This window comes from Marmota marmota, unplaced genomic scaffold (assembly GCF_001458135.2).
Source record: "Marmota marmota marmota unplaced genomic scaffold, marMar, whole genome shotgun sequence".
NCBI classification, from domain to species: Eukaryota; Metazoa; Chordata; class Mammalia; order Rodentia; family Sciuridae; genus Marmota; species Marmota marmota.
In genome coordinates this window covers 14,192,740-14,217,801 of record NW_025999853.1, presented here as the reverse complement: position 1 = coordinate 14,217,801, position 25,062 = coordinate 14,192,740, and the positions used below count along the sequence as shown (strand labels likewise).

At 35.3% G+C, this 25,062-nt stretch overlaps 1 protein-coding gene across 2 annotated transcripts in view; it reads left to right on the top strand.

Annotated features, from left to right (window-relative positions):
* The window catches only part of Cfap54 (cilia and flagella associated protein 54), a 293,504-nt gene that overhangs the window by 207,142 nt on the left and 61,300 nt on the right, over positions 1–25,062 (top strand). For both annotated transcript variants that reach the window (XM_048803590.1, XM_048803601.1), the window contains 5 exons: positions 1,868–1,973; positions 2,868–2,961; positions 7,873–7,971; positions 8,650–8,791; positions 24,793–24,966. In XM_048803590.1, coding sequence (XP_048659547.1) covers positions 1,868–1,973; positions 2,868–2,961; positions 7,873–7,971; positions 8,650–8,791; positions 24,793–24,966 — 615 coding nt within the window. The remainder of the gene's footprint in view (positions 1–1,867; positions 1,974–2,867; positions 2,962–7,872; positions 7,972–8,649; positions 8,792–24,792; positions 24,967–25,062) is intronic.

The following is a 25,062-nucleotide window of genomic DNA, read 5'->3' as shown; positions in this document are numbered from 1 at the left end:
GACAAACCTCTCGCGTTTGAGTCCCCGTAGCCGATCCTCGTGCGATGGAAATCCTTCCTCCAGGTTCCGGAGCACCCCACTATTGCTGGAAATTCCTAACAAGATATCCTTTAGCCGTCCTGACTTGTCATACTCCCACACAGTGAAGCAGCACACGGGGGCAATGCACTCCCCTCGCCGCCATCTTCCTTCTCCTGTCAAATATTTTTCTTAACAACAGCATTCTTGACTATAAACATTACATTTTTTTTTTTTTACCAAGGCCTTGGTAATGTCAAAAGCAACTTGACACCCCTGCCAAACTCAGTTTTAGATAAAAGGGCACTACTTGTTTGTTTATTTCTAGAAAGAAAGAATTTCTGTTTGGTTTTTTGTATAATTTTAATTGACCCTCCTTATACAGTTTCATGTTTGACTATGAAATATCAGTATCAACTATGTGGCTATAGATAATATTACTTAAATGATTCTTGAAAAATATTTTTCCTATATTATTTCATTACCCAGCTAAACATTTTTATTAATTTCCATAAGTAAGGGAATTGAAATTAAATAGCTATCACATACCTATACTTACAACTTATTTATATACAATATCAATTTATGTAAAATGCATATAATTTTATTGTGGCCTCTTAAGGAGAAAACAAAGGGTGATGGTTGCTGTAATTTACTGAGCATCTACTAGATGCCAACCATCTAGTAGTATTGTCAGTGTTTCACATCTTATATTGCTAATTCTTACAACCTCTACGAGTTAGGCATGTCTAATCCTGGTTGACAAATGAGGAAAACGAGGTATACTCTGGTTAAGTAAATTTCCCAAAGTTAGCAGCTACTAAATAATAGTGCCCAGATGTGAACTCAGTGCTGGCCAGCTCTGTGCCTTTTCCACATGAAAAGTGTGAATCTTGCCAATAGGGACTACAAGATCTCCCTGTCCTGCCCTCTTTGCTACAGAGGTGCTCACTTAGGGCCTACATTTGAATGATGGGGATCACCATGAGGGCAATGGGGGTGGGTACTAGAATCATAGAGGATTTTCAAGCATTTGACTTTTTAGGATTTTTTTCCATTAAGCTTGTGATTACTTGAAAAAAATTAAATTTATTTTTGATTGGCAAAAATATTATATATATTTTGGGGGTGTTTTGATATATATATACACATGATGGAATGATTAAATCAACTCATTTACATATTCATCACCTCATATACTTATTTTTTTTGTTGTTGTGATAGCATTTAAAGATTTGCTTTCTTCAATTTTCATATATATGATACAGTCTTATTAATTATGGTCACCATGCACAATGTCCCAGGTTCACCTGTATGGTTGCATATGACAGAATTTCCTTCTTGTCTGATGGTGAATAGCATTCCATTGTGTATATACATCACACTTTCTCTACCCCTTCATCCATTCAGTGAGGACTCAGGTTTATCCCGTGTGTTGGCTGTTGTGCATAATGCTACCGTGAATCAGAATGCAGCTTTTTACTTCTGTTTTCTATGATATTTTTGAAATAGGGAAAAGGGGAAAGCAGAGAGAGAATGGAAACATGAGATATAGGAGAAGTGAGAAAACTAAGCAAGGAAACAGAAAAATAACACGGTAAGGCCAGTCGTGTTGAAGAAGCCAAAGGCATCTTGAATCAGTATTGCTGACTGAAGGTTCTAGAAGCCTGAGACTCCTAGAGAAAGAAGCAACAGGTTTTCCACCACTGGCTTATCATTCATCAAGAAACGACAGACAAGAGAACAGCATATCCAGTTTTGTGAATTTCTATCATGAAATGTTTGTCTTTAAGTTCAAAATGATAGAAATGGTGGAAAAATATTATTGTATATCTTTTTCTTCTTCTAGGCAAAATAGAACGTCAAATAATGATGGAAGAGAAATCTCCAACTTTGCAACTTGAGAGTTTATATGAAGCTATACAACTCAGCTTGAAAAATGATCAAAACTCAGGGTAAAAACCTAGCTTTGTTGTAGCAATGTTTGTATTGGTTTGAGCTCCATGTTCCAGTAGGACATTTGATATTCAAAGTGGGAATGAATGATTAGCCTCTTCATGGCAGGGGTAGTACAGTGGGATCCATCTGTCCATCAGGTTTACTGACATGATTTTCAAGCATTTTGCCCTTGGCTTTGACCCAAGGCCTCATCTACAGTAACAGTAGATGGTGCCCATTGTCATAATGGCCCAGCAAATTATTTAATAATTTCTACGCAAATCTCCTGTCAGCCTTGGGATTGTGGGGGTAAAAGGGGTTTCCTCTGGACTACTGATTTCCAGCCAGAAGATCCTCCCTCAGATGTTACTGTATCTTGAAGGGATTTGTGTGGATATTCACTCTGGTCATCAACATTAGGGCTGGTCAACTTAATCCTGTATAAAAACCATCACAAGATTGAGGTTAGCCACCATTCCTAGAATAGCATTGATCTCTGTGGCCCCACTGACAGACCTAATCCATACTTCACCATAGCTTTTAATTTTAATTAGTGTAAGGTGCAGGGCTGGTTTTCAAGGCAGGTAATCTTATCCTGACCATCCCTTCTTTAGTACCTTGTGCTGGAATATTCCAGAAAGGTTTGATGTGGGGCTTCAGAGCAGTCATAGCATGGAGTGTTGTCAGCACTGTTCAAGCTAGAATGCCCAGCTCTCTTCAAGGGCTTTCAATATCAGAGACAAAGATTCTAGTATCTGTGGCCAAATCTATGAAAAGAGGGTGTGAGTTTGAGACGGATGCTATTTTTGCCAATATATACCTTTAATGAGCACAGACAATGGTAGCAAATTGATGAAAAGAGATTATCAGTGGTAAAGATATTTAATAAGTACAGTGTTGTATCATTTTAGATTGATAAGAGATTCCTACCTAGAATTGGCCTTATGGTATTTGTATCTGAAGAAGCCAAAGAGAAAGAGTTCAACAACACCATTAGCACTTAAGGTAATAGTCAAATGTTTTAGAAATCATAAGTTAATTGCCTTTGGTCTTGCTATTTTAGTAACACTGTGCTGTTGAAATAATGAGGCATTTTCCTGTGTGACTTGGAGAAATTAATTCATTACTTTATAGTCACATTTGTATTTATATGTCTCTTTGGACATTTTATGTAGGGTTCTGGAAATTGATTTCATTTGGATGTTTTTGCTTGTGAAAATGTTATACATGTAAATACTCTAAAGCAGCCAGTCATTAGTAAGGATCAGAATATTGCAGGAGATGATATACTGGCTAACGAAATGGACAAGTAAGGTTTTCACTACTAACACAGCCTATAAGCAGCTAACCTCTAGAGTCATTCGTTCATTCACTTGTTAAGTACCTATGAGCACCTACTGTGGCCCCAGTACTATTCTAGAGGAAGGTGACAAAGCAGTGCTCTAGATGAGTCCAGTCCCTCCCTCATGCAGCTTGCCTCTCATGAAACAGACAGAGCCAGTGAAGGAAGAAAGTCAGAGGAAGGAGGCTGGGAGGGACCAAGGGAGGAAGAGGGACAGGGAGAGTGACTTAGGGAGTGAAATTTAAGATTAGAAAACAACTTGGGTTTGTGGGGTTGTAAATAAATGTGGCCAGAAGATGTGATGTCTCAGGTGGGATTGGATGGATACGGAGGGAGCCCTGCAAAGAATTGCCAAGGAATGTGTCACCTAGAGCAGTATTCTCACAAACTAAGGTATGGAAACATCTTTGAAAGTCTTAGGAAAATGCAGATTCTGATTCAGGAAGTCAGAGATGAGGCCTGAGGTTTGGTGTTTAACAAACTCCCAGGTAATACTGATGTTGGTGGTCTTGGGCTACACTTGAGTATTAAGGGTCTAGACTGAGGAAGATCCTAGAGGAAGGAGTCAACCCAGGCAGCTTTGAGGTGTATGAGCTCAGTCATTTTACTTTTAAAATTTCAATAGATGATCATCCTTACTTAATAATCACTTGACTCCCCAAAGAGATCTTTGCAGAAAATGTTGGTATCAAGTCTCTAATTTTGGGGACAGCATAAACATGATTTAAAACCTTTAGGCAGGTAGACTCTCAGTTGAATTATTTATATGGTAGTTGCCTTATGTGGATGGCACATATTTTTTTAAATTAAAATAATTACATACTAGAAAAAGTTACTTTTTGTGGTGTGATAAACATGTCTATTTCCAGTAAGAGAATAAATATTTTGTTTCCATAGCAAGTGGCAATACAAATTAATATGATGGTACGATAATAACATACCACGTTTTTTTGGCCCATACTAGAGAAGTTCTTAAAATTAAGAGCATAAATAAGTTAGGATTTGAATGAAAAGAGTAGTAATTCCATATAATATTATTATTATTTTCTATATATCTTGACACAGAATAAACATTTTAGCAAGTCTCATGAAGCACAGAAGATGGCCAAAAATAAATAGAAACATTTCATTCAGACATACAAGACCATTGAAATAAAGCATTTGAAATTTGTCCAAATAAAGACAACACTATGAATCCTTAAGAAACATTGTTTTTTCACTTTTGTGAACTGTCCATATCATGCAGTTTGGGGTTTGAACCCCAGCTTCCTGACACACCCCCCGTGTGATTGTGGCCTTTCCATTCCTGGTTTCTTCACCTCTGAAATAGAGATGATGGATGGCATGTGCCTCTTAGAGAGGTCAGGAGAATAAACAAGGTTAATTGCCTTGCACATAATAAACACTCAAAAAATGAAACTATTATCTCTTGTTATATAATTTTAGCCAAATATCTACATTCTTTCTAAAAGTATTTTTTACATAGTATGTGTTCAATAATTATCTGTTAGGTTGAATTTACTAGTTCTGCAATATTCATTTGTTAACCAAACACTTATTGAGGTCTTCATATGTCAGGCACGTTGCTGTCTTTCCCCAAGGAGCACAGAATCTGGCAAGGAAGAGGCAAAATTGTACTGCAATGTGATAAGGACTGTAAACACAATATGTCAAGGTGGCAAAGTCGGGCAACGTAATTCTGCTTTGGGGGAATGCTGGAGAAGGCTTCCAAGATGAGATGAATTTTTGAAGAATGAGTGGAATTTTCCAAGTAGTTAAGTGGGAGAAAAATAGTTCAGAGAGATCAGCATGCATACTTTCAAAAAAGACTTAATTGACATACACTTTCCATCCATGAAACTAACCTATTTTAGGACTCCAGTTTACAAGGTTGCACAGCTGTTATCCCCATCCAGTTTTAGAACATCTCCACTATCCCCAAAATGATCCCTTGTGCCCATTTGCAGTCAATCCTTCTCCTACCCCAGCCCCATACAACCACAAAACTATTTGCCTTTCACAGACATTTACTATAAATGGAATCCTACAAGGTATCGTGTTTTGTGCCTGCTTCTTTCACCTCATGTAATGTTTTTGAGGTTCACCCACGTATAGCTTGTAACAAGTTTATTCCTTTTTACTGTCAATAGTATTCTATTATATAGAGAGACTGTTTTCGTATCAATTTGACAGTTGGTGGTCACTTGAATTGTTTTATTTTTATTTTTTGTCTGTTAGGCTTAATGTTGCTTTGACTTTATCTTCACCTTTCAGCATGGAGATACACTTTCTGTTCTCTTGGTATATATCTAAGAGTGGAATTGTTGGATCACATGGAAGCTCTAGATTTAGCCATTTCATGATCTTTCAGATCATTTTCCAAAGTGACTGCCCCATTTGGCATTCCTACCAGCAGAGTATAAGGGCTTCCATTTCTCTATACCCCTGGTAACACTTTTTATTCACCTTTGTAATGGTGCCATCCTGGTGGGTATGAGGTGGTATCTCTATGGTTTTGTCCCTGATGGCTAATGATGCTGAGATCCTTTTATGTGCTTATTGTCAATTTGCTGTCTTCTTTGGAGAAGCGTCTATTTCAGATCCTTTGCCCATTTTTTTACATTTGGGTCATTTGTCTTTTTTATCATTGAGTTGTCAAGGGCATATCTTTTTTCTAGATAAAAGTCTTTTATCAGATACATGATTTGCAAAATATTTTCTCCCAGATGGTGGCTCGTATTTTCATATAGCTAATAGTGCTTTTGGAGACATAAAAGTTCTTAGTTTTAATGAGGTTAGATTTATCTTTATTTTTCTTTAGCTGATTGTGCTTTTGGCGGCACATCTAAGATCTCTAAGTCTACCTTAAAGTTGCATTGATCTACCTTTATGGGGTTATTCACTGCCTTTGTTACTGTAGCTTTTAGTAAGTTTTTAAATTGGAGAATGCATGTCCTCCAACTAATTATGTTTTTCCTTTTCAAAATTGTCTTAGTTAATTTGAGTCCTGTGCATTTTCATACACATTTTAGGATCTGCTTATCAATTTCTGCAAAACAACAACAAAACAAATACGATCTTTGGGATCTTTCTGTGTTTTTTTTTGTGTTGAGTCTATTAACTCTTCTAATTCATGAATATGAATTTCAGTCTCTTCATTTATTTAGAACTTATTTAATTTCTCTGAACATGGGTTTTACTTTTTAGCACAAAAGTCTTATACATGTTTATTAAGTTTACTTCTATTATGAATGGACTTTTTAGGATTTTCATTTTCAGATTGTTTATAGCTAGTGTATAGAATATAGAAATACAGTTGTCTTGTGTGTATTGTTGCATTTCATATCTTGTGACCTTGATTCTATTGTTATGTGTGTGTACTAGAATTTTCTACAAATAAGAACATGTCTTCTGCAAAGACACTTTTACTTCCTTTCCAAACTACTTGTTTTTTTCCCTTTTTCTGTCCTATTTATGTGAGCTGACCCCTATCCATCTAAAAACTGCCCACCACATTCTTTCCCAGTCCATTTTTTTCCAGCTTTAGCTCAAGCCCAACCTCCTTATTGAAGCTTTCCTCTCAAGTAAGAAGGGCCTTTTTTTTTTTTTCCTTTTCAAATTGCCTGGGTCCCTAATTGTCCTCACATTATAGTTATTTAGTGTTATTCTGTATTCTTTGTTTCATGCCTATTAGTCTTGTTTCCAGAATTAAGTAGGCAAATTGTTCAAGTTTATATAGCCAGTAAGCTGGCAGTTGCTAACCCAGAGTGTAAGTAGTTCCACTCAGCTAGTGTTTAGGGTCTTCTTATCTTGGAACAGGGCTGTATTGCTTGATCTCCCACAGGCAGACCTGTCTGGTACCTTCCTCTTCTAAGCCCAACACTTGATTACATAGCCCCATTAACACCTTGTGCTCACCGCTTAGAGCCATAGTAGCCATTGCCTTTCTTTTTTTTTTAAATATATGTGTTTGTGTGTGTGTATGAACCTGAAAGAGGGTGTATGTGTGTATAGACAGTTATACAGATATATACCCATAGTAAAAAATGTTCCCATTCATTGCTTCTTTTTTGATAGTCTATGGAACTTTATAATAGTGCCCTTTTAACATTTTCCTGGTTAGAAAATTATAGCACATACTTATCAAAAACTTATGAGTAACATTCCCATTTCTGGCACATTTACCCACAGTGTACTCAGTCTACAGACCCCCTATTAAAACAGCATTTGATTTTACTTAAAGTGACATTTTTATTTGTGTATTACACAAACAATGCAAGTTCATTATAAAAAAATTAGAAAAATTGTAAAATTAATTTAATCAAACTTAAAAGTTGGAATAATCATTGTTAATAATTTTCTCAGCTTACATGTACAGGGAATATGTGTGTGTGTGTGCAATTTTGTGATTTTTTTTTCTTTCCTTAATAGATTTTAAATATCTTTTATAGATACATTACTATTCTTAATGGTTATATAGTTAATTCAACCAAAATGTCATCTTTAGATGATGAGATTTATCAAGAAACTTTATGATGTATTTATATTTCATAAAACATTTTTAATGTTTTTAGCTTCTTTTCAGAAGGCATAGTTCTATTAAGGAATCAACAATAGATATAATAGAAATATACAATTCACTGGTCTGGATTGCAATAAGGGCTGCGGCACAGGTTGGTGTGATTCTTATTTAATTTTTCTTATTACCATCATATTGTTATTCACCTATTCTCTATTAAGGCAGCACAATGTATCTAAGAGAAAAGAAATTTCACATTCTTTGGGATTTGTGTCAATTATGCTTATTTGGAAAGATTAGAAATACTCTATAGTGTATAGTGTTTTTAATCTGTGTTGTAATTTTTCTTTAATGAAAATATTGGTGCATACACATATATGCATACTGACATGTTGGCAAATATATTCCATAGGCAGATGAGGTAGATTGTATAAAGTACTTATACATTAATTAAATTGTTTATTTGACTGTTAATTTACAATAAACAGAAATTTACTGACTCATAGTTCTGAAGGCAGGGAAGTCCAAGATTAAGGGACCAGCATCTTTCAAGGGCCTTCTCGTTACATCATCCCATGGTGGAAAGTAGAAGAGCCAGAGAGAGAGGACAACCCACTCAGATGATTGCTACATTGATCCATTCATGAGGACAGAGCTCTCATGGCCTAATCTCCTCTTAAACGTCCCACCTCCTAAACTGCCACATTGGGGATCTAGTTTCCAATGCACATGAACTTAGGGGGACACATTCAATCCATAGCATTTACCTATTGGATGATATATGAATCAGAAAACTTATCTTTGTGAATTCTAATTTATGTATTAATTGTAGGTCAGTGAAGCTGTGCTAGCAATTAACCTACTTATTGGAAAGAAGAATGCTAGAAATGACGAAGTCAATCAAATGGTATTGCCAAATATCCCAGAGTTTGCCACTGTGGACATTTTGTCTTCATATACAGATTATTTGCTTGGTATGTTTGAATGTCTACATATTTTACAAAAACCTGATATATGTAATATGTAAACAAGTTCTGAAAACTTAATTGTGTTTTGTTGGCTTTTAGCTTATAAGGATCATGGTTTGAGGAGCCTCTGGGGATGGGTAGGGGTCCTAGGGCCAGCTTCCAAAAGAGAGGGCTGTTTGTTCACTGCACCTGTGCACAAGTCACTCAACTTGGATGGCTCTGTGAAAAAGTGGTATTTCTTAATATTTGCTTATTTTACAGTTCACGTGTCAAGGGGGTCCTTTGGGGAATGTTTGCCTGAAGGGCCTTCCCCAATCCTCTATCTAAAATGCATGTTCACTCTCACTCTCATGTGACTCATTATTCTTTTCCTTAGATATTTCACATTTACGTATACATTCAAGGATGTGTTTGATCTCTTTCATTCATTAATTATCATCAGCTTCCTGATGTTTAGTTACCATCTACAACAAATTATACAGTTGCTTGCACAGAGCAGGCATCTAGTGTTAATAGTTGTTAAGTGAATTAATGAATGAGAGGTTAGCAGAATTTAAACTTGACCTAACTACTATTTTTATTTTTGCTTCTTTATGACTTCCTTGTTATTTTGTAAACTCTAATATATATCTCTAAGTTAGATCAGCAATAAAATAAATATATATCATTCATTTACATGTTTGTCCACTCATTCCTTCAAAAAATATTCATTAAGGGCTTCTTGTGTGCTAAGCACTTGAATAAGTGCTAAGAACTAAGGTGCTAAAGTCTAGCTTTGAGACGGACTTTTCTGTAACATTGCTACCTGATTTTGTTTGGCATGAGCTGAGCATTGAGCCAAAAGAGATGAAGATTTTTCCCTTTAACCTGAGGGGGTGGCAGTGGCCTTCCAAACCCTCTGAAACCACATCTGTTTGGAAGTTTACTTGGCCAAAGGGTCAACCTCCACTGAAGAGTTAACATCTGAAATTCCCCCCTTCCTAAACTCTTCTCTGAAGAACAGGGGACTAGGACTGTTTTCCAACCTAAGAATTGCCTGAGGTCAAACCATCAGATAGACTTTTTATAGTAAGGCTTCGTTTTTATATTTGTGTTTCCTTTATGCCTGGTAGCATTTTATTTCATCAGGCTTCTGGGCCATCATCTAAACTTCACATGGGGTGCTCGCTCTTCCTTAGAGTCCCCACACTTGGGTTCTCTAGAGATAAAGCCATTGATCTGGTGCAGAGCCGCCCCGCAACCAGGAGGAACTGGTCATGACCTTTTTTGCTTGATACTACCTGGAAGCTCATCTCTCTTACAATCACACATTTATTGTTTTGTTACAAAAAGAATACAGTATTCATAATCAAGAGATCTCAATTGGAATCCTTGTTCTGTCAAATCTTTTAATTTCTTGCAGCCTTATTGGGAGACTGGGCAGTTTTTAAACTAAACTTTTAAGACAATGTCTCAAAGCTTCCTCCATAGCTATTTATTCTTCATAACAGCTCTTTATTAATCCTGGAAGATGTATCTACTGTATTCTAGTCATTTTCTTCTGCTCTACCAGTTTTTAGGACAGAGATAAAAAAAAAATAAATCTCATCTAAGATGGATCCTAAACTCAGTGACTGTCAACAAGAAGAATTGATTCTTATACTCAAATGTTCTGCTGCAGCCTTCAGTCGGGCTCAGGTGGACTTCATGTACAGTTGTTGTGAGGCCCAGGCTAAAGAGACAGTGGCCACCTGGAGCATGCTCTTCTCATGGCACATGCCAGGGCCAAAGAGCCACGAGCCAAATCACTCAGGAACATTGAAGGCCTCTATTCCTATCCTTTCCTATTGGTATAGTAAGTCATATGGTCAAGTCCGATATGAAAGAGGGAGGGAAATATACTCTGCTTGTAGAGCAGGGAGAAGGGTGTGAATGGTTACTGAATGATGATCTAACCACCAAACATGATGAGTTCAGTCTATGACTAGTGGCTGCCTGAGCAGAATTCTGAACCTCTGCATGGAAAGACCGGAAAAAGGTGCTGCCATGATCAATTAACGATGTCATCTATGGGCACACCACGGAGAATGGCATCCTTTAAACCAAATGATGTTAGCTGATTCAGTTGAGTAGTCTTCATCTCAGTTTAATTCTAAAGATTATGCTTTCCTGTTCCATTTTAGTGGCTTTCCTAGCATATTCCATATTTTTCTCCATTTCCATTTTGTACCATTACCACTACTTTACTATTTAAACTACGAAATTATGAAATGTTAAAGTAAAATATATTTTGCATTTTGCCTTGCCTAAAGAATAATAATTTTGCCCTCCAGTCTTTTCCTGGCAGGCTGATAATTAATGCATGTTGATGGCTTTCTTCACTTCAGTGTTTGGGTTGGATGGAGGTTCTGAATTCCCACCTGATGGCCACAGATACACAGATGTCAGTGGAGTTCATATCATAATGAATTGCCAGTGGGGAAAATCTCTTAACAACAACAAACAAAACTTGTTTAATTTTCCTGGCATTAACATAAATTATCATCCAGAATAAACCTTCTCACCAATCTTAGCTTTAAACAATATTAGCATTGATCTATACATGAGGTGTGAACAAATTCATTGTTACTCTTTACAAAGTACTGCATCTACTGGATCAGATATTTCTTTCTTTCTTTCTTTCTTTCTTTCTTTCTTTCTTTCTTTCTTTCTTTCTTTCTTTCTTTCTTTTCTTGCTTGCTTTTTCCTTTGTCTTTTTTGATCCTGGGGAGTGAACTCAGGGACTCATGCTTACTACCCATGTACTGTCCCACTAAGCTATATATATCCCCAGTCCTGTACCAGATGCTTTGGTCCAGAGGGAAGGAGTCAGAAAACACATCAAGGAGGCAGGGTCTTGCCTTCCATGAGTTTCTGGTCATGGACAATTAGAACATGAGTACACACTGAAGTCACATAAATTCATCTTTTAAGAGGACCATCTTAGTGAAGGCAGAATTAACATATGCCTTTGAAGAGTTTGGACACAGGCCGGATGGCATAAGAGAGTTCCTTAGAAACATAGTTTTCTAGGAGAAGTGGATTGTGGGGCAGATGTAAATTGACATGAAGTATCAGAAATGAGGTGTTTAGTCAGCTTTTTCATTGCTATGACCAAAAGACCTGACTAGAAAAAATTTTAGAGGAGGAATAGTTTATTTTGGGCTCCCGGTTTTGGAGGTCTCAGCCCATAGGTGGCCTACTCCTTTGCTCTGTGCTGAGCTGCAGCAGATATCATGGCAGAAAGGTGTAGTGGAGAAAAGAAGCTCAGAACATGACAGGCAGATAGGAGAGACTCCTCTAAACCATAGACAAAACATAAACCCTAAAGGCTCACCCTCAGTGACCCCCCTTCTTCATCCACAGCCTACCTGCCTACAGTTACCACCCAGTTAATCCCTACCAGTTGAAAAATGCACTGATTAGGTTAAGACTCTCACAACCTAATCATTTCATCTCTGAAGTTTCTTGCATTGTCTCACACATGAGCTTTTGGGGGACACCACATATCAAAACTACAACAGAAAGGGAAGCAAACATTTTCAGCAGAGAAATTCATGACCAGAAGCATGATGACACAAAAGACTAGTCACATGTGGAGAATGGACTGTATATCATCTAGCCAGAACCTGAAAGTAATCTGTAGAACAATAAAAGAATCCAGTGATTCACTGGTCCAATTTTCAAGTATTCTTTACATTGTCTTTCAAAAACAGAGACTGTGAAATGATCTCTGGCAGTACGAGACCATATTTAGATTCATTGCAAAAAAAAAAAAAATTATCAGATGCCTACTTTGCAGTTGTATTCAAATATAAACAATTCTTTTGTCTTGGTTTTCTTGTGGCCTTACTAAAAAATTCATCTGGGATAAAAATCATCAAATTCTGCATTTCAGATTGGAGGTCTCAAATGCAACCTCTCGCAACTAAATACACACAATTCACAGAAAAATATAAATACATGTAATGCTAAAAATTAATGTTGGCGAACCTATTGTCAGAATACAAACAGATATATGGAGTGGAACTGAGAATCACTATTGACCCTTAATATGTGTTTTGTCTCTTGAGATAGAGCAAATCTAACCTTAAAAATTATGATTTATTTCTCCTTTACAACTTGCCCCTGGTTCAGAGACATGGGCTCAATGCCTCTGATATCTCCCATTTTTCTATTCCCCTAAGATACAGTTCCCCATAGTAACAGGCAACTAGAGTGATAAATTAATTAAATCCCAAATAATTACATCACTTCTATGTGGGAATGAAGGGAAATCACCTGTGCTAGCAGTTGTGATGTTAATAGAATGTGTGTATGTATGGGTGTATGTGTGTATACTATATCAGTTCAGAGTATCATAGGTGAAACTATTCAGTTCTGATTAGATCCAGCCTCATCAAAACAGAGCTTCTCAATCCAATGTCTGCAAAAGTCCTAGAAATTCCACTCAGAGATATCCACATCCATCCCTTAAATCCAAGAAGAGAGAGTGCAATGACCAAGGAAAAGAATGCACGCACATTCTTACCAATTTCCTTGAACTAAGTATGAAGCAACTTTTCTTCATTCCAGGCAGAGTCACCCATAGAAAACAAGAAACAACAATGGCACTTGTGAGAAAATAATTTCAAGTGAGGGCAATGGAATGCTATCCTGAAGATGGAGAGGAAGATTTTTCCTTTGGGGAATAAAAAGAAACATATCAGGGTTTTTTGACCCCTTAGTAGGGCCTCAGCAGTCACTAACTGACACAACAGTAGAAAGCCAGAATGCAAGAGGTACTGGGATGAATAGCATCTAGTGCTCTTTGAGGGTGATTTCTTGCTTGATTTCATTTATTCTTTAGGAAAATCCTCTAAGAGTGTCATTATGCACATCTATAAATGAGACAAGGGGCTCAGAGAAGTTATGTAACTTGAACAATATTTAATTGCCAATACAAACCCTTGTCTATCCAATTCTGAAGACTGTGACTTTGATCATTATGTTGGGTGTGATTAGAAAATGCAAGGAAATCAAAGAGAAAAATTGATGCTTCTTGTCAGCCTGTTGGGTGGATTGGACTGAAATGACATAGAAGATGCTTCTGCTCATTCCAACCAAAACATAACAGCCATGCTAGATAAAAGGGAAGAGAAATTGTTTTAATTTGTAGCTGAGCCTAAAGACAGAATAGGGAAATTACAAGTTTACAAAGTAAAATGGTGGATTTGTAAGTAGGTGCTGAACCTAAAGCCCTCAATGAAGAAGAATTAGAATTAGGACTGACAGTGAGGGCTGAGACTTTAATACCTGTCCATGGAAGAGTCCTGGAAAGAAGGCCCTACAAAGGGGGGCAGTCAGAACTTAGCTAACTGCATAGAAATCTCTTGCCTACTAGCCTGAGTAGACGTAGGGGTCATGTCAAGTGGGTCATGTCAAGTGTCTACTATCAAGGATGAAAAGAAGCCACTTGGAAGAAATTGGAAACCCACTTTAGGTTAAAAGGCTAAAATTCATACCACCTGAATGGTGTAGGGAAATCAGCAGAAATACCAGCTCAGAACTGGGGAGACCCAGGGAGCTCTGGCTGAGGCAGACAGGAAACTACTGTATACTCCTCAGGTCACCAGGGACTTCTCCTCTACCATTCCCAGTTCTTCTGAAGATGATTATTGCTCAGATTGTATCTGGAGAAATTCTGGTGATACTTTGGATCCATAAAGAAAAAGAAAATAAAAATTGAAATAATTCAGTAGAAAAAGCATCTTTTGTATAAGGAACCCAAAGTGAAGTGGTCTTAAGTTTTCTCTGGAGCATTAAAGAACAGATGACATTTATTCTCAAGAATCAAAACACAAAAGAGATAAAGGGTATGGAGAGGCTTCTCTCCGCCTTCTCTGTACCTGACTCAGTTCTCCCCAGAAGCAGTATTACCTGTGTCAGTGTCCTGTCCCTGTGGTGACAATCCACAACAAATTCTTGCCTTAAAATGACTGAAATTTATTATAATTTTGGAGGTCATATGTCCAAAATGAGCCTCAATGGGCTCTTGTGAGAAAATAATTTCAAGTGAGGGCAATGGAATGCTATCCTGAAGATGGAGAGGAAGATTTTTCCTTTGGGGAATAAAAAGAAACATATCAGGGTTTTTGACCCCTTAGTAGGGCCTCAGCAGTCACTAACTGACACAACAATCAATGGGCTAGTAGAAGTATGTACAGGGCTACTTTCCTGGCAGGCTGTAGGCGAGAACCTATTTCCTTGCCTTTTTTGGCTCCTAGAGGCCACCTGAAATCTCTCTCTCTCTCTCTCTCTCTCTCTCTCTCTCTCTCGCTTTTCCTCCATCTTTCAAGCTAGACAAGTAGAATCTCCAAATCTCTCTGACATTCTTACTCTTCTGCCTCCAGCTTCCACATAGAAGAACCCTGTGATGACACTGGGCCCACCTAGATAACCCAGGATAATATCCCCATCTCAATGACAATTGATAGGCAGCCTTAATTTCATTTGGCAATTTTAATTCTCCTTTGTCCTATAACCTAACGTAGTAACAGGTTCTGGGGACAGGAAGCAAACATCTTTACGGGACCTCATCTGCTTTCCACAATCAGTTCCTTGTGTTCCATGCCACCATTATTTCATGCTCATCTGAACTGTCAGAGTTCCTGTGTAGAGGTCAGATCCACTCCAGTTCATTCAAACAGAGACTGATTAAAGGACTTTCAGAGTCACTGGGAAAGCTAAAGAAACATTCTTAGCTAAGAGTCCAGAAGTGACTAAGTCACCAAAGGAGCTGCTGTTTTGTTTTATAAAGGAAGTTGTAGAGTCAGGAATTTGCCAACAACATAGGAAGCTGCTGCTGTAGCTGTAGGCTCAAGAATCATATCACCTCTGCCGAAATCCACACCCACCAGAGATGCATCCATTCTTGTTTCATCATTTAACCCAGTTCCAAGTTCACGTCTTTTCTGAACGCACTGAAGTCATCAAATCTTGGAAATATGATTTTTTTAAAATGATATCTTCAGTTTAGGAAAGTACTTGGAGATGAGATGTTGAGTAAATCAATCTGGTATATACATGAATACATTGTTATATTTTTTTCCTTTAAAGTACAAATAGCAGTATAACTGTATACAATATTGCTTCTCTTTCCTTTTTTCCTTTAACTTAATATGAATATATCTTGGTACTTTTTTCTTATCAATACATAGATTTTTATGGCTGTATAACATTCCTTGATATAGTCGTAGCATAATTAATTAGGTTTCTTTTGATAGATATTTAGTTTTCATTCCTCTATTATTGCATATACATCTATTACATATATATCACATGTATATATAATACATGTGTTTGTGTGTATATGTATATATACACACACACACATACATTACATATATACATGTCATTGTGTACATAGACTGGTGTATCTACTGGTCAATTTCCATAAGTGAAATCTCTAGATCAAAGGGTCATTTTATAGGTCAATTTCACAAATTTTACCAAAAGTCTTCTAATAATAGTATGCCAGTTTGTACTTCTGTCACCAATTAATAGGAGGTGTTTTATTTCCCGACACCCTTGCTGACACAAGCACATTGTAGACACTTTTAAAACATTTTTTACATGATGGGAGGAAAAAAAAAAGGTTTAATTTTCATTATGCATCTCTTACTAGGATGAAGATTGAGCATCCTTTCTGTGAACTCTACTCATAATTTTTGCCCATCTTGAGATTTTTCTCTTTTTTGTAGAGGCCCTTTATTATGGAACTCAACATGTTAACTTGATGTTATTTTCAAATGAATTTTTCTAATTTATCAGTTGCTATTTAATCTTTTTAGTGATACTTCTGTCCTATGAAGAAACTTTTTCTTTCTACATAACATAAAATTATTAATGTTTTCTTTGATAGCTTCTGGATTGTCAGTTGAAAGGTCCTTCCTACTCAGATTTTTTCAGTAATTTATGGAGGTCTATTTGGAATATGAAAAGTGTGTCAAATGGATACTAATTTAGTATTCCCAGGTGAATACCCTATTTCTGTACTTTTCTTTTAGTTCCTATTAATCTGTTCAGGCTTTAATACTATATTCTTTCAATTATTATGGTCTTATAATAATAAATTTAATATGGATTAGGGTAAATCCCCCACCCTATTCTTTTTTCCAAAATTGGCTTTTATGGCTCTTTTTAAAAAGTCTGGAAGCAACTTGTATATTTAAAAAAAATCTTCTTATATTTTTATTGGAGTTGTAGAGTTGTATTACATTTAGATATTAGCCTATAAATAGCTTATATTTTATTTTATTGAATTATCTTAACAAAGTATTATGTACCCTTTATATTTTTTAATTCAAATTTTCAGTAGTATTTTAACATTTTCTTGAAATAGATCTTATATTTTCACGTTAGGTTTGTTTTTAGATATTTTATCTTTTTATTAGTGGTGTCAATTTTTTTATTACATTTCTATTAGATGTTATTTTAATGTACAAAAGTTATGTATGTCACCATATTTATTTGATTATCCTTAAATAATTTTCTTCACTTGATCTTTCATGAACATGGTTTGAATCAGAAGCCGTTTTCCATAAAGGATCATGTGGTAAATATCTTAGCATTTTGTTCTCTGTTGCAAGTGCTTAGCTCTGTGTAGCCTGAGAGGAGCCCTAGATAAAACATAATGAATGAGTGTAGCTGCATTCCATTAAGACTTTACTTGTGGACACTGGCATATGAATTTCATGTATCACAAAATATTATTACTTTTTTACATATTTTTCAACCATTAAAAAATATGTAAACTATTCTTAGCTCATGGGTCTTACAAGAACATGCATGGGCTAGATTTAACCCATGGGTTATAGTTTGACACTCTCTGGAGAAAGTAAAGTTCTTCTACTATGAATATAATTCTCTATCTTCTCCTATAGCTTTAGTTTTTGTTTTCTTATTGTTGATACTCTATTGCGTGAGGTACATCCTGAAAAATTATATCTTTATTGTCAATTGCACCTGGTAGCATTATAAATGTCCTACCTTTGTTTTACTTTGGGGGTAGAATTTTACTTTGAATGATAACTAGGTTCATAAATACTTCTTTCTTTTGGTTTACATTTTTCTATCATACATTTTCCCATCCTTTTATTTTCAACTGTTCTAAATAATTTTAGTTTACATGTTTATTTTATAGAATATAAAGTTGGAGTTTCTTTTGTTTTAAAACTCAACAGTATTTTTCTCATAACAAGTGATTTCAATCAATTTTAATTTATTAATATGGGAGGAATGGAATAATTGATGTTATTATTTTGTATAATTTTGCTATGTGTGTATATATGTTATATGTAAGTATGTATGTTTTATATATTTCTTTCAAGAGAGGGAGATTAGAAAACAAAACTCAAAAGTTGTAATTGAGGGAAAAAATGTATTAAAATATTTGTCACCTTTTTGAGAAAAATTAATTATAGCAAAAAACCCTCACAATTGATAAATATTAATAAAGTAGTCCCTGATATTGACACGTTAAAATATTAGGGATTCTTGCTCGACTCTAAGCAAGTAAATTAGAAAAGCTATAAAATTTATAACTTTCTAGAAAACATAATTTACCTAAGTAATGGTGAAAATTTTAGACAGATCTATTACTGTGAAAAGATAATGTCATATTAGAAATTAAAATTGAAAAATAAAGTTAATTAAGTTAAAATAAATCATAATAAACCCATTACAAGTTAGCACATTACAAATCTCTGTAATGCCTCGCTAAATAAAAGGTAGTTGAACTCCTATACCTACTTCTGTAGTCACTCTGTTGCCATATAATTTTGGCTGAAATAAGTAAATAAAATCCAGCGGCACACAATTTGTAGTTAGAAACGAGAAGCATTTCAAGAGCCTCTTCACATGATGATGGATATTCTTTTTGGAGACCATATTAGATCTCCATCAGAGTTAGTTTCTTAAACGCGAGTGTAGACTCTGAAACCGTATCAGTGAAGTTTTTTTAAAAAATACTTTAGTCTATTTTTGAAGTTTGAGTAACTCTTTTACTCATACATTATTTTGTAACATTATATATTAGACATTTGGAAATTTTTGGTTCCTTGAGTTATGCGGAACTTCTAAATGTCAGTACATTTCCTTGGGCAATATTTAAAACTCAAAAAAATTTGAATATCACCATCATTCCAATCAGAAAAGTCTAAGTACTGGAAAATTCATGGTAGTAAATATAAGTTTTCCAAAATTCAAACTTTCCACTTGAAAACTTGAATTTTATCATTGGTAGCAAACATCGTTCATTATTTTCCTTCAAGTCATGCTTGCTTCTTTTATTTTTGAGAAAATGTTTGCCCCCCACCTAAGTCTTAAAGCACTTAGTTTGTCTTGTCAGTTGTTCTTTCAAGTCAAAATGGCATTTTGTGAGGGAAAGAAGGAACACATTCAGATTTCACCTCCAGCAGTCACTAAGTGCTTTTCCTGGAGACAGCCTTTATATTTCAGTATGCCATAGAAGTGCTTTGTATGCATGTCTCATTTATCACAAACAACATCAGCAGTGTGGATAGTTAATAACTTTCACTGCTTCATCAGTAGTATTCTTAAGTGAAACTAGCATTTAAGTTAATTTATTCATTTGACATGAAGAATGCAAAAATCACTAGTACAATTAGGTGCTACCACCTCCCGAGGTTCCTGCCAAGTTACCAGTATGACTTATGTCTGCCTTTGCCATCAATGCAAATGGCAGCACAATTGTTCCAGGGTAAACCACTAAATTCAGAAAAACTCTTCAGCATGTTGAGTATTTTTCTTGCGTTATTGTCGATCAGTCACATGAAAGGAGGTCCTCTTGGGATAGTTGGTGCTAATACCTTTAGTCATATATGAGAAAAACTTTTAAGTCCAGCCACATCTGTAAATTTGAGCCATTTGTAAGGCAAAAGTATAATTCTGCAGACAAATTATGAACTGAGTCCTGAGTCTGCAACAACATCTTTAATCCAGGTGTTTTTATTATTGGAAAGTGCTGTGAGTTCTTTGCATTTTGACCTGGTGGTGATTACTGCACACAGAACACGTAGGTCTTAGACCTCAGGATGGACATTTGGCAACACCACGGGTACAATGTTTTATTAGTATCTAGGTTTTTGAGGGAATTTCTCTAGCTGAGGGAATTTCTCTAACTTACTCTATATGATACTCCACTGGCTTTTCCATTATTTGAAAAGCTGTAACAAATAAATTTTTTGGATTATTACATATGTTACATTTATAATGTTTATTTCCTTTTTCTTTAAACTGTGAGCCGTTGGTTCCAACTTGTTGGCTGCATAATAATATTAAAAAATGCGCAGGTCATCATCAAGTATACTCTGCTGTTTCTTCCTGAGATGAACACCTCTCTTTCGTCATCTGCCTCCTCCTTTTTACTCTCGAGGACAACGACTTTGGGCATGGCTCCAAACATTTTGCGGTTTAGGGTTTTAGCTCTTCCCTGATTTTACTGAAAGTAGAATTTATGTTTTTGTTACTTATTTTCTTTGTTGTTTAGGGGTGATTTCCAGGAGGAAAAGAGGTTTTGCCAGTATTACATGAACATTTTCAAACCAGAAGTCACCACAAACTAGTGTTTTGTTTTTTTTTAATAAATGTTTCACTCTTTTAATATAAATATAGAAAGGAACACAAATCATGCAGATAAAAATTTCATGAACAATTTCCAAGGAAATGCCCGTCTAACCAACCCTGGATCCATAAATAGAACAAGACCAACATCCAGGAAGTCTATACCATGCCCCTCTCTGGCCTCTAGCAACCTCCCTTTCTTCTGATTTCTGACAGTCAGATTAGTTTGGCCAATTTTTGAATTTTGTAAAAATGAAATAGTACAGTCCATATTCTATTGTTTGGCTACTTTTGTTCGGTGTTTTGTTTGTAAGATTATCCTCTTTGTGGATGTAATATACAGCTTATTATCCATCCTACTATTGCTACACATTTGGGGCTGTAATGAATAATGCCTCTATGAACATACTCATACAGGACATGGGAAACACAGATGTGTGCATTTTTGTGTACATGCCAAGGAGTGGGATTCCTGGTCATGGGGTGTGCATATTTTAGTATGTAGCCTAAAAACTCTCCAAGGTATTTTTTTTTAAACCCAGAACCCTATATTGAAATTAACTTCTTTCTTCACATCACTAAAGGTTACATCTATCATAAATCAAGTGCCCACTTAACATAGGATCAGAGAAGTGGGGGGCTGGGGAGAGAGGGAAAGAGACTGAGAGAAACTCAGTAAAGACGTTTCAACATTTAATTAACAGGCATTCATGATACAGGCAAGGGAGAAGTTAGGAAGCAATCATCACAGTCCTTGCCAAGACTGAAGGGAGAGATGATTCTTCAAGTTGAAAGGTCTTAACCATTTTCAAAGCAGCATAAATAAGAAAAGACCTATACCTGGACCCAAAATGAAATATTAAATCACCACAAATAATAAGAAGTGTTGATGGAATATATTCCAGAGGGAGGAAATTCAGGTCCACTGGAAAGGAATGAGCATTTGTTGGCATCAGGGCTTCTTGCCATCAATGATTGGTGCTAGAAAGCAGGAGAGCAAGGTCCTTGAATTTTTAGGGGAAGATGAGTTTCTACTGAAATCATATATTTAAATCATGAGTCAAGTATGAGGGCTTTGTAAGAATGCAAATGGTTTACTTTGGGTGCACATTTATTGGTGCACAAACTTGAGAATGCACCCCAGTGTACAAAGTTGCACATGAAGAAAGGAAGCAACAGGAAGGAGGGCGGGAGGGAAGGAAAGGCAGGACCTCAGGGCTTCCAACTGTGCAGCAAACTGGAAATATATCCGCACAAAGTAGGTTGGCAAGTTTGTGAGGTCAGGAATGTCTTGAAGCAGCATAGATGGATTCTAGGCAGCAGAAAAAATAACTAAAAAGCTAGATATTACCATATTAAGAATATGGTAAAGAATACAATATTACTTTCCTCCGCAGGGGAAAAAAAAAGACATCCAGAAATTATAATGGAGAATGTTCTTTAAGAATCCATGGCCCAAACATGAACTGAATTAGAATATGACATGATTTTGAGACTGGTATGAGTAAAAACAATCCATATGATCTTTATGCTAAGAAATTCATCCTTTGTGGGTCACAAGATTGCAGCATTTACCCTTCGTGAAAGAAATTTTGTCTTAAGGAAGTCAACAATCCTTATGAAGTTATAATAATTTTAAGTATTTATTGATTTTCAACTTAGAGGTAAAATAAGGAAGGATTCTTTATGGAGACAGAACAGATCTTCAATGTTATCAACTTTGAAAACAGGCTAGCAAGGAAAAGGAAGGGAGTAGATACTTTTAGATCACAAAGTATGACATCAAGAGATTATTTATATTTGGTGGAACTAGAAAGAGAGCTTTTAGAACAATGTTGATATATAAAAATAGGGGTACTAAATTTGGTGCTGTAAGTATAAAAATTTTGAAGTCAAAAGAGTGGTTGTGCAAGAAACATCACATGCCCAGTCCTATTTTGTATTTTATTTAGAGATAGGGTCTCACTGAGTTGCTTAACACCTTGCTTTTGCTGGGGTTGGCTTTGAACTCTCGATCTTCCTGCCTCAGCCTCCCAAGCTGCTGGGATTACAGGCATGTGCCACCCACCTGGCGAGAATTTCAGTTTTGATAATGTAAATATATGGTGAAAATAAGCAGCTCATTAAAAGATACAACATGTCAAATTGGATTACTTTCAGAAATGCAAATATGATTTAGTATTAGAAGATCTATTAAACTAAATCACTACATTAACTGATTAGAAGAGAAAAATATTCATCCTCTCAAATAAATGCACAAAAATTTAATAAAATTCAATCATTCATGAGTCTAAAACTAGGAATTAAAGTAAATTTACTTAATTTGAAAAAGTTATAAGTGAGGAAAAAACCTACTGCATTTATACTCAATATTCAAATGTGAACACTGTCCCCTTTAAAAGCAGGAGCAAAAAAATGTTATCACCACTTTGGTTCAAAATTGTTCTGGAATTCCTGCCTTGCACAGTATTTAAAGGGAAAAGAAATTTTACAAAATAAGTAATAGGCAAGAAAAAAAATCTGTCATTAGCTATGACATATTGACACAGCTAATTCCCCAAAACTACAGACAGTAAGAATCAATGGGTGTAAAATTTTATTTCTATAAATTTTAAACAGGCAATACATTTTAAAAAGATATTATATTCACTATAAAATATGTAAAACATCAAAGGATAAATCTAACAAAAGTTATACAACAAAAAATTATAAAATTTTGTTGAAAAAAACCCAGAAAACAAAGGTATATAAGAACACTCAATATTGGTAACATGCCAAGTACGTTTTCTAAAAATGATTTATAAACAATGTAGTTTTGGAGCTGGGGTTGTAGCTCAGTGGTAGAGCCCTTCCCTGGCACATGTGAGGCACTGGGTACCCTCCTCAGCACCACATAAAAATAAATAAATAAAATAAAGGTATTGTTTTTCATCTACAATTTAAAAATATTTTTTAAAAAATGTGTTGCAGTAACAATTCATCAAGTTTTATTTTGTGTAATTTAACAATCTGATACTAAACTTTATACAGAAAAGCAAAAGCCAAGATTGGTTAAAAAAACACATGAAAAAGAACTACCTCATTACTTCCACTTTAAGGTAATTTGTGTACTTATGTACTAGATAATATGTACTCACATATTCATAGCAGTCTTGTTCATAATGACAAAGACAAAAATAAAACAAATTCAGAAAGAACCCCTATGTACATCAACATTAGAATAGATAAATAAATCACAATATATTCATTTAAAGGAATAATATATGGTAATTAAAAATTGTCAATGAATTATAGCTATATTCATGAGCCTGAATAAATTTTAATGGAAAAAGATAAATGCATGCAATTTCTCTCCCAAAAAAAAGTCCCCAAAAGATAAAATTAACAATACATTATAGGATACATAATATCCACATTTAAATGGTAAAGGTCAACTGTGGGCTATACATATTTACAGAGCAAGAGAGGGAAAAAACTTCAATAAATGGTATCATATTCCACATTTCTCTGGGACCTGTTTTTTTAACTCACTGTATGTCTTCAAATTCTCTCTATAACCACTTGCAACATGCCCATTTTAAAGAATAGACTCAGAAAATCAAAAGCTCAGAGAGGACCAAAGCACAGAGAGATTCAAGTTCATATTTTCTGAGAAATACTGCTGGGATTTGAAATGAGACTCTACTCTTCTATTTTCTTCCTTATAGATCTGATTCATTCCTCCTCATAAATGAAATCAAATGAATTGACTTGTGTTGTTTGAAACTATAAAACTCCCATAAACATCTTTGAGCAAGACTTTGTACATATATGTGTTTAAGTTTTATGAGAGCCTACCAAATTGCTTTCCCAAAAAGCTGCAATCATAATTGTATCTGAATATTCTAGTTTCTTCAAATTATAACTAATATTATTATTTTCATATTTTAATGTCTATGTGAAATGGCATTTCATCCTAATTTGCATGACCTTGACTTTTAGTGAGGCTAAATTATTTTGTCATTTGGGTTTACTTTTCTATGAATTACTTGTTAAATATGTGTGTGTGTGTGTGTGTGTGAGAGAGAGAGAGAGAAAGAGAGAGAGAGACACTAGCCTATTGAAATTTGATTACTGAACATTTTTCTTAGGTATTTTGATATAGAGAAAAATAATTCATATGTGTTCTTATTATTTTTTCTCAGTCTGTGATTTGTCAGTTAACATTGTATGTGAAATCTTTGAGACACAAAAGTTTCTTCATTGAACATATGCTCATGTGTCAGTCCTTCCCTTATAAGTTCTGCATTTTTTTCTGCATATGGTTGTTTTCAAGAAAAGTATAACATTGTATTATTTAAAAAAAATTTTTTTTTTACTTTCAGATAACTACAAAGTTGCCTTCCAGAATTGCTGTGCAGTTTTGCACCAAAATAATGACATCTCTGACAACACAGATGCTAGAACAAAGATTCAGACCAAAGTAGAAATTACATGGGTCCTTCTCCTGCGCTACTATATACATCTACAAAGAATCAATAACATGAACAAATTGCTAGGTAGGTTTCAATGTGTTAAAAAAGAGCATATTCCTTTCTGGTTCCTATTTAGGTCATATTTGTTATTTAGAACTATGAAATTCCTCCTCCCTCCCT